Here is an 11,555-nt window from a genome sequence, read left to right on the forward strand (position 1 = left end):
TACAATTAGACTTCGACTAAAATAAATTTGAAACTGTAAAGAAATTAATTCGATATTTGAGTTAGTCTTCACCGTGCAAGTAAACAACAGACTTCTAGAAGATTAGTTTTCTATCGACAAAGCATTTACCGTTTTATTAGATGAAAGAATAGAATTGAGAAAAAAAACGTAAAACAAGAAGCAAATTGGACCTCGTTTGGAAAGTAGGCGTAAGTTCCAAGGCTGCTACCATTCAGAACCCTGAATAAATTAGTTTTCGGAATGGCCGAGCCAATAAAAGTTTTAAACAAAAGAATAATAAAACGAACAGCCTAACTTTAACTTCGGTAGCCGAGCAACAGTACTCCAATGATTTATGACGCAATGGGACACAAGCATTTCCGAACTTTTCAAATAAACCAACTCTATGAATAGACAAAGACATGTGTTATAGTATTCCCCAACGCCTTTAATAAGGGACGCATAAGTGGAGGAGACAATAGGGGAAAAAACAGACAATGGGCAAATTAAATTTTATTTCATGTCAGAATGCTACCGAACGTTTGTAGGGAGCGGGAGGGGTTGTAAACAGGACGTCACGAAGCACGCTACTGCGCTATAAAACTTGGTGTTTGTACGTTCGAGCCGAGCATTGGTTCTGGTCTGGCAGTTCTGCATTTGTAATACGCCGACAGCGGGCTACAAAAAACTAAAAATAAAAAATATAACCCTTTCAGTAACTTTTTGTCGTATAACTGCCGGCGCTATCACACAAATACGTGCGAATGGGTTACTAATTATATGTGATTCCCGGTATCGAGTAAAGTATGAATAAGTTGTAAATTATAAAGTTACTTTCATGATAAGAAATTATATATTTATTTTATAATGCTCTTCGAAGAATCTTCATTTGCGTTTATTTTATCTAATCTTGAAGAATGTCGATTCCGGAAATTATAAATAACATGTGTGAAATGCATCAACTTAAAACTCATGTGTAACGTACCATTTTATTATTTTTAACACTTCTAATGTAAATTATTTTATATGCTAAGACAAAACTAAGTACCTCTCTGTTTTTCGTGGCATTATTTAACATCTCGATACTTTTTTTTAAATTGTTCTAAATAGATTTTTTATAAGCAACACTATTTCACAGAACGAAGTAATTACTAAGATATCTTTGTCAAGGATAACATTCCAAACAGTAGTAACTGAATGCCTTTAACAATAGCGCAAAACAGGTAGCGAGTCGAACAATGCGAAGTGAAACATTACCGATCTTAAATATCTATCGGTGGCCTTTTAATGACACAGAAGCTCTTGTCAAAACAGTAATGACGAAAAAAATAACCATTACAGACGCAATACAATGTCGCAGTAAAGTCGAGGCATTTTACAATGTCCCAAATATTTCTGCACTGGTAGCTCCACGACTTTTGTCTTTAGCTCCATCGGGCATTTATGGCCCATTTCCCTTTATTCTTTCGGCGCGAGCGATTTTATTTTGTCGTGTCTTAAATAAGACATAATGTTCTAAGAAACGGGACATTAGAATGGACCCCGGGGCTTTCTCTTTTTGTGAGGGACACGTACGATGGATTTTATGGTCAATTGTTTTACTTAGTTGTTGACGTGGCGAAAATATGCCTTTGCTGTTTGGTGTTGCCCGCGTTGATTTATTACTACAGAAACTTAAAAAAATATTTAGTAGTTAAACGAACTTCTTTAAAATTTCCAAGACTAAAGAATAAACTAAGTGAAGCTAGCAAACGTAACTTCACAAAAAAATGGTTCACAAAAGCTATGAAAAAAAAATTATTAGAGATACAATTTTCGACTAAGATATTAAGATTAGTGATGATAATATAAAAAATAGTCGTAAAGATAGAGTAGAAAAAATAGTAGAGTTTTGTGGTTACAAGAAGTTTTATATAAGGAAAGTGTAAATCTGGAGTAATTTCTTTCAAAGTGAAAGCAACCAATTGTAGCCACAAACTATTAGACTGTGACAGATTTGCAATGGCATTATAATGCATGGTTTTAAACATCCGAAACCACCAGGTGAAAGCACAACCTTAATGTTCAAGAGGAACGAATTTTATTGCCGAATATCATATTATAAGCGACGTCTATAAATGTGTTCTGTTTGTAATTCTAATACCCTAGGAAATAGAAAGTAAATAAAATACAGCAAGAAAATAAAATAAAGACAAAAAGAAAAACTTCTACTTTTGTTAAACTTTATCACATAATATTTTAGAAACAAATTAATTCAAGTTAAAATATTATCAGTTAAAGACCAGTTATAGTTTGTCTAATTAATTTAGATTAGTTTGACAATTCATTTCAAATTTAGTAGGGATGGGTTGTGTAAAATCAGTGATGAATCTTATCGATTTTCGATTTTTATTCTTATAGAAGTCGAAATCGATAGATTTATAGTTATAACTTATGAAATAAAAAAACTGAGAGTAAATAAATGTCTATTAGAGCCGTACGTAATCAAATTGAATTTCGCTATTATTTCTGTCATCGCTAAATTCTCTACACTATAATCGATACTATAATTGTCATCTAAATTATTGAAAAAGAAAATAATAATTTTAGTTAAGTTTGATAATTATTAAAACCGAATATCGATAGTTCAAAATTGTTCGCTATGTATGTTTGTTCGTCACTACGATACGTGTCTATTAAGTATGGCATTTGCATTCATACAAATTGAATTCGAAACTTCATATGCGTCATTTATCAAACTAATCTATCTTATTTAGACAAACTATAATAAAAGTTTCCTAGAATGCGTTTTCGGAGTCGGTCTCTTCATTGAAGCCCAAAATCGCTTCGTGACTTTACAAGTTAGGTTATTAGGCTAACATAAATTGTTGAAACGAATTAAACGACAAATATTATGTGCGATATTTGACATTTACGTTATATGATTTACGCTTCATCTGAAGACGGACGTGTGATATAAACTTTTAAGAGAATTTACAGGTTTGTTGGTATATTCGAAATGGTAAAGCCAACATTTGCAGGTGTCAACGTCGTACAAACATTTTGATTCGTAAAATGTCACACAATTCATGTTAATTGTCAGCAACAAACACGAGTGTAATTTCCATTCTACAAATAGATGCCGTCATTCCCACGCTTAGTTGTAACTATTTTATTTTATTTTTTAAAAAGGTTATAGAAGTTTAAAATATCCTATAAATTTCTATTGACTTCGGAAAAGTAACATTTCAAGGTTAAAATTTACCAAGCACACTCTTTCTTCACTTACATTAATATGCTATTGATTAAAATCTTTATGAAAGTCTCCAGACTCTATTTAGATCTGTAACACACACACAGGTTAATTTTGTTTTTGCTCAGACAATGTCGCAAGCAAAAGCAAAAATTGTAGAAAATATCTTCTTTCTCAATCTTCAACAAAAACAATAACTACTCTAAGGCTCTTCTGTGGTACGTCTGACAATATTTCCATCTCTTTCATACTTTTTAAAACGAACAGAGATAAAAACATATTTATTCTTCTATTTCCGCAATTGAACCACTATAGCCGGATTCAAACCGTCAAACGAAAGTTCATAACATTTTATAATTCGATGTTATATTGTCAGTCAAAGCACACATTTTATGAGCTAATAGTGAATTAAGTATTCAGTAGTAGTACAAGTTTTGTACAAAGCCGCTGGACTAGGAGAGGTTACTCTGATCACGCGCGGCGGCGGATATCGCGTCCGGTGACCGAAGTGGAAAAAAGCTTATTATTTTATGTTTATACTAACGTGAACTTTGTAAACCGGCGTTTAACCTTGTAATCGAAGACTAGATTTCGCTTGCGACTCTCTACATCTATGCCAAATTTTATCGAAAGCCGTTCAGCCATTTAGGCTAAAAACTAACAAACATCCATCCATCTATCTAAACTTTCGCATTTATAATATTAGTAAGATTTTAGAAAGTATTTCTAGTCCTTTCTAAGGTTATTCAAACGAACTTGAAACATATAATCAATTCCAAGAATTAATAAACGAAAGTACCTGTAGTAAATTTGTTTTCATTGATTTCCAAATGTTATTTACATAACCATCAATAACAAACCTCTTTTATCAGAAATCAAAAAGATACAAAATACGATTTAATCCATAAAAACTTTTTGTTGACAAAATCATGCAAAAAATGATCAACAGTAGCCTCTGTCTACTCTACATGAGTGCTTTTAACTTTTTTAATTTGTCAACTCTAAATATAGCCTACCGTTTGAAAACACTTGTAGTAAATTAATCCAAGTACTCAAAAGACTAGCCACAGAATAACATAATCTATTTAGACTAAAATAAAGTTCAAATTGGTCTGTTGTTCTCTAAAATACGTCCAGGAAGACCTTCTTAACCGCCTTGTCCACATAATAATCGCTGCGATGACTCATTTGTACTACGGGCGAATTCTGAACAGTTTCTCTATAAAACAGGAAGAGGTCCCCAGTGTTGGACCGGTGCCAAAGTAAATTTCCGATTATGGCAAATAATTTCAATTTGGCACAACCAATTTCAATGAATAGTCAAAATTTCAATTTATCTACACTGAAATTCAATATTGGTGATGAAGCTCGAGACAAAATTATAATAAAAATTGTATATATTTCTTGATATAAATCAAACTTTAAGCTTACCTAGAAGATAAAGAAACTTGATTTTTTATCATTAAAAAACTAAATAAGAATAATATTCTTATAATCTAACTGCCATATTAAGAGTATTTTATTGTTAACTTGTAAATTAACTTAATTAAATTTCATTGTTATTTTTGTCTTAGTATCCTAAAATTTGTCCTATTATGTAATAAACCAAAGAAGACAATCATCTTTATTATTGTGATGTTTTTATTGTCACGAAAACAGCGTAAAAATTAGGTCAAGTACGTAGTTTTAATTAAATAGCGCACTATTCCTAGCATTCCACAACAAGCGTAGTTCTTTTGTTGTTCTTTACAAAACAATAGCGATCTATTTACGTATAGTGCGCCATGCAGGGACTTTTCCCAGTGGATTTTCATTTCATTTCGAACCGTTTTTAATATTACAACAGCCGTATTGTCTATTATAATATGTATTTAATGAAGGCAAAAATGGTTAATTAAAATAGCGGTACAATAGCATTTGTAGTTTACACTAACTTCCCGCCCCGGCGTTTCACGCGTGCTGTTACGTAAATGTTATTTTTACAATATGTCATTAGAAACATGTAAAATTATTAATATTTTGCTGCAACATTTTACATATAAACCTTCGATTTGAATAATTTTATGTATTAAAAAAACTACATCAAAAAGCAATGCGTAGTTTTAAAGATCTAAGTATAGATAGAGACGGGGGGAGGCGACTTTGTTTCATACTATGTAGTGATTTTATACTGACCAGAGTTCAATTGAGTTAAATTAAATAGTTTGAACTGTACTAATGTTTGTAATGTTTGTACTAAGTTGATAGAAACTACAATCCTAATTTCCGTACTCATTTGTTTTATTTTATTTTATTACCATCCTTGTTAGATTTAATTGTAATTGTAAGTAATCTTTATAAATGTAAATGTAAACTGTCTTTTAAAGGTGACTTTGAACGCTATAAAATCGTGTGAAAGGGTCACGTCATGAGATTCATATTCACAAAAATGTTTATGTAATGAGAGCGCTCTCAGGGTATAAGTGCTGCTCACTTTACATAGCTTTTACTATTATAAATGTTTCATTCGTAATAATTTGCTTCAACTTTGTTCACGTGAACGCAACTTATGTAAATGAACTAGAATTCTGATTATGCAAAAATAAACTTCTATGTACACTTTCTACTAATATTTGAGGTTAGAGTAAATTATTTTCTACCAATTAACTTTTGCGGCAACAGTATGAGCAGTTAAGTTAAAAAAAATTTAAACCAAGCTAAAATTGTACTGTTCCTAAAATTGCTGGCTTTTTTTACTTTAAATCATAACTCTTATGTCTGTATTGGACCTATCCCACTAAATTGTAAATTACCTGATAACAATCCAACTTGTAAATATGTCATGGAAATATCGAATTTTATACGCATCTGACAGTGACGTCATTTTTAAGCTATCTGAGACACTATAATCTAGTGATGGGACAGGCCCTTAGTGTTAAAATTGTATATTGTTTCAGTGTAAAGTGTAATTTATTTTAGAATTTACTTGTAATTAAATGTTATATGTTCTTATATACAAAGGGGTTTTATATGAATAAAAGTCATGTTTAAAAATCATCATCATTTTATTTTCATAGTGTATAAATAACGGCATATTACAGATATTAATTTAGTACGATCACTTGTCATTGCTATTTACAATACTCATATGCTACAGCAGTCTTTAAAATTTTAATATGAAATCTATACACAGGATAACGAACAGGCAATAATAATTTCTCTTAATTAAAATTTTGGTATAGCACTTAAAAATAATAATTACAATATTTACAGCGAGCTAATATAAACATCTACATATTTACATAGTTGTGACTGGAAGTTGGGCGCGAGCCCTCTAGACTAGGTAAGCTTGCACGGCGTTGCCCGTGTCCACTAAGGGGGGCGGCGGTGGCCACTGGCGCAACTCGCGCCGTCTACCGGCCGGCATGCCGTGCTCTAACGAGGAATAGTCTGAGTCGATCGACGAATAGATATGATCTGATATCGGTCTACCGTCTGGACCGTACGCCACGGCCTGCGTTTGCCGAATAGCCGAAGGTGACTGTCGAACCTCCGTACTATATTCGGGAGGCGCGCTCGCTCCCTGCCCCGCGATCCCTAACACAGGAGATTTGTCTGGGTAGGACAACGTACGATTCCCATTAGGTACTGAAGAATCTAACGTATACGTATTTATATTTTTTCTATAACCTTGACTACGCGTCTTATGATTTTGGTGTGATACATCCGGCATCATGTATCTCAACCTTTCCCAGAACCTTTTTTGACCCCATTGTAGGCGCGATCCCGTTTTAAGGTAGGGTCGTAAATCCGGGTCGCGCAGCGCGTCCGCTACTACCGAACATTCCTCTATTAGCACCAACTTATAAATGCACCCTTTAAGCGCTTCGTGTAACCCTTGTCGGAACTCATACCGGGACCATTCTGTTTGCATAAAATTTCTTGTTAAAACGAGTATTATTCTTTTAGATGCCTCCGCAGCTTCGACAACTGGCGGGGCACATTGTATGTATTGTTGATTTGCCTCGGAATGGTGTTGGAGGATATCACGCTCACTATGGTTCTTAATGATATCTCTATAATGTAAACAAAGATGGTACGATGGGTGACCGTTTTCTAATTCAGTTGCTAACGACTGCACTACAAATTCCTCATCTTTAGGACTATAACAAACGTAAGCGTCATATAATTTTTCGTTCTCTTCAAACGTACCGGCGAATGAAAATACCCTAATGCCACAATTTGTATAAAGCCACACTCTAAGTGAATCTCTAAAAAGAAATAATACGACAAGCGCCAATAAAATTAACATAAACCCAGTGAGAGTCGACACCATCATGGGAACGTAGTTCGAGACTAACATGTTTCCGATAACTGAATTATCGGCATAATAATCACTGCAGGCAGTGCCGTTTAAATTAAGTTCCTTCTTTTGTGGAGGTTTTGCGTCTCCATTCCAACACCATACGTCGGTTATATCAACGATTCTTTGCGCATTTTCAGCCAGATAGGCTGTTAGTTCTTGTAAATAACGACACTTACAAGACCACAAATTATTGCCGAGAGATAATGCTTTTAAATTGGGATTGTTATTGAATATCCATACACCGAAATCAACAAGTCGATTGCCCTCAAGACGTAAAACTTCTAAAGATTTTAACGAAGTAAACGATATGTTTGCGATATGACTGATAAGATTGTTTTGTAAGAATAGCTCTTTTAAACTACTAAGCTGATGGAATTCATAACCTTTTAAATCTTTCAATTTGTTATTTCCTAGATGTAAAATCTCTAAAGCATTAAGACCTGAAAACGTTCTATTTTGAATATTATCAACGTTACTATTATTTACATACAAAGATCGCATTTTTTGTCGTCCAATGAATACATGGTTTTGTAATTCTTTTATGTTATTACCGTCTAAAAATACTTCAGTCGCGTCCATAGGTATTTTACTAGGTATTTCTAAAGATGATTGCCCGGAACAATCAACGACGTTGGTGTTCCACAATGGATCATGATAACAAGTACAGTTGTGGGGACAAGTCATTTCACAGTCACAAGCGTCATAGTCGCAGCAATGACAAATTGCAAAACAATGAGTCTCATACTCACATAGAAAGTCCGAAGTCTTAAGATTAGTTAAGGGCACATGGGTTCCACTGCGAGTATTTGTCATTTTGCACAAAACATTCTCCAAGTCCATCACACGAGGATACTGCCTCATTGCAGTCATATTATTAATTATCGGTAACCACTCCATTGTACAATCACACTGAAAGGGGTTGCCACCGATATAGAACTCCGGTAATGTTTTGTTACCTGGCACTGAAGATAAACGTAAACTATTCAATTCTAAATTAACAATTTCATTTGCATACATGTCCACACGAGTTAAATTCTTTTTATCGAAAAACGTATTCACATGAATATTATTTAAATAATTATTATTTATAAACAACAATTCTACACTATTAGGAATGGCCATAGGCCCTATATCTACAATACGATTATGACTAACATCTAAAGTCTTTATGTGTATTTCATCTTGCAACTTGTAATAGTTTCCCAAGTGTTCAATAAAGTTACCGTGAACATCCAACCACTTTAAATTACTAGGCACAAACGCATAATCAAACCACACTAGATGATTTTCCGACAGGTTCAGCCAGAGCAGACTGGCAAGCGTCGCGAACACGCCGTTGATGTCCGACAGGAAGTTGCCGTCCAATCTTATAGCCTCCAGTTGTCCATTCCGGCTGAATGTTCCTCTCTCTATAGACTGAATTTTATTCTTCGCAATGTTTAAAACTTGTAAGCTTGGCAAATCCCAAAACATGCCCACGCTTAGATTCCCAATTTGATTATCAATGAGGCGTAATCCAGTTAATTGATTTAAGTTCTTAAACGAGCCATTTCTAAAGTCGGATATTTGGTTTTCTCCCAGATCGAGAGTTTTCAAGAAGGGAAGTTCCCACAAAGCGTCGGGTATCTCCATTAGTTGATTAGAGCTCAAATCCAATTCTTTCAAGTCAGAGCAGTTTTTGAAAGCTTTTCGATCAATATTGACAAGTAGGTTGTTATTGAGAGTCAATTTACTTAACACAAACAAACCGTTGAATAAATTCTCATCGATAGTGTGAAGTCTATTTTCCGCTAAGTTAAGCGTGTGAAGATTATACAGAGGCAAAAATGCATTGTCTTCAATGTATCCAATTGAGTTGTTTTTTAAATTCAAAATTTGTAAAAAGAATAAATCTTTAAATGTTTTTCCATCTATCCTTGTTAGGGCATTGTTTGATAAATTTAAAACTATTAATCTGATCAGTCCCTTGAAAGTAGCGTCGTCGATATGATTACTCGTTAATTGATTACTAGATAAATCTAGAACGATTAATTGTTCTAAATGGTGAAATAATCCTCTTGCTAATTCAAATAAGGAATTGTCATTAAGATATATTTCTCGTAATTCTTTCGCATTGGAAAATAATCCTTCAGGCAGCGTATGTAGACGGTTATGTGATATGTTCAAAACTCTTAAAGAGGTCAAACCATTAAATGCCTCATTCGATATGTCACTAATGTTGTTATGTTGTAGATACAAATGCTGTAGACTTCTTAATTTAAGTAACTCCGATTCCTCGGGTAACGTCTTAATTTCATTGTTGCTCAAGTCTAAAGTATGCAAACCTGAACCACAACCCTGGCCAAAACCAATTTGGCCGACTGTTCTAATTCTATTGTTCGTTAAATTTAATATATTCAGGTTCTCCAGCGAACAAAATACGCCGGAAGGAACGAACTTTATGTTATTTTGAGCAAGATCCAACGATTGTAGTTCCGACAATCCATTGAACGCATTCTGAGATATTTCCATATTCTTGGTCGGGCTCCATTCGGAATTCTTCGAACGAATTTTTAGCCTTTTTAGTTTGCTCACATCTTGAAAGGTGTAGTCTGGTATGTGTAGCAACTTGCAATTAGTAATCGACAAATCGCTAAGGAACTCAACTGAACTAAAATAGTGAGCTCGAAGTGAACTTTCAAAAAGAAGCAGGTGGTTACATTCTACTGATAAAATACTAGTATCGGAGTTAACTGAGGTGATGCTGCTGCCATCGCCGTCGAGAGTCCGTATTTTGCACAGCACGTTAGTGCCGGAGACTCGGGCACACTTGTCCGAGCCGTACTGCACAGTCCATCCGGCATGCAGAAGCGCACAGAGTACAGTCGCTATAGCATACATTATCACAGATTTTTCATTTCACTAACAAACGTCTCATAAACACTCCCTGTGGGTCGATATCACCATTTCCGAAACAAAGTACATGGCACCATTAACTGTTGAAGAAAAACTTCGCAACATTTCACTTCACTTCAAGTCCATTGTCAGCAGCACGTATAGAGTTCTGAGATAATTGATAATTTAAATTTTAACATCCCTGCTCTAATGATAACACTTTACTTAACTTTTGTGTCTATTAAATATTCACAACGTGTGATAAATACCGACGCGGATTGTGGTACGTCCTGTCCGCGGGGCGGTTGCGTTGCGACTGTCAAGCGGAGCGCTTAACTCGTGGAAGTGGCAATGGGACGCGCAACTTAGGCCCCCTACACCCGCCCCCCGCATAAGCTCTGCGCTGTCTAACAGTTTCCAACAAGCAGATCCATCTAGTGGCGAATGGAAGACATTGTAAAAACTTTTCTATAAATATGAAAAAAATCTAAGAGCTTAAAGTATTTATGATATTAATATATAATTTGAAAACTAGCTTACAAAAAGAAAAGAAATTACAATTTGAATGAACGTAAACTTAAATTGCATTTGTAAATAGAATGTATTATTAAATATGTTTGAATTTTTGTTGTCGAATATCTGTTCATTTATTACATTACAATTTTAATGAAATGTAATTATGTACAATAGACAATTAAAAGAAGTATTTTGAATACTACAAGTTATGAAAACTTTACGTAAAAGAATATATTCTTAGATTTGGCTTGTCAACCATAGATGGCGCTTAAATAAAAAATTGATTAAAATAGAAAAAAATGTGTATAACAAGACATTAAGGACTATTCAATTAAAACATAAAAATATTTTGTTTAGAAAACAACATAAATAAATAATTTGTTAGAAACCTTTTGAGAACAAAGTAAAGGAAGGATCCTTGGTCCTTAATATTTAATTAGACGTTTACGGCGTCTGTTCCTACCATCGTAAGACGATAGGCGTAACTTTATTACTGAGCCGTGTAGCTGTAGGTACGTACAATACTTATATTAGGGGATTTCCACAGATTCCTTCAGAGCGAACGACCCATTTACATAAATCACTTCT

General features: G+C 34.1%; 1 protein-coding gene across 1 annotated transcript; it reads right to left on the bottom strand.

Annotated features, from left to right (window-relative positions):
* Positions 1–6,257: 6,257 nt before the first annotated feature.
* Positions 6,258–10,782, bottom strand: LOC106105750 (slit homolog 3 protein-like). Its single transcript, XM_013286185.1, has one exon. It carries the CDS (start codon positions 10,455–10,457, stop codon positions 6,546–6,548), a length of 3,912 nt encoding a protein of 1,303 aa, XP_013141639.1. The 5' UTR covers positions 10,458–10,782; the 3' UTR covers positions 6,258–6,545.
* Positions 10,783–11,555: the final 773 nt, after the last annotated feature.

This window comes from Papilio polytes, unplaced genomic scaffold (assembly GCF_000836215.1).
Source record: "Papilio polytes unplaced genomic scaffold, Ppol_1.0 DF822733.1, whole genome shotgun sequence".
NCBI lineage: Eukaryota > Metazoa > Arthropoda > Insecta > Lepidoptera > Papilionidae > Papilio > Papilio polytes.

Excerpts from the sequence above, each read along its gene's own strand:
- LOC106105750 (XM_013286185.1), bottom strand. The coding sequence starts at position 10,457 with ATGTATGCTATAGCGACTGTACTCTGTGCGCTTCTGCATGCCGGATGG.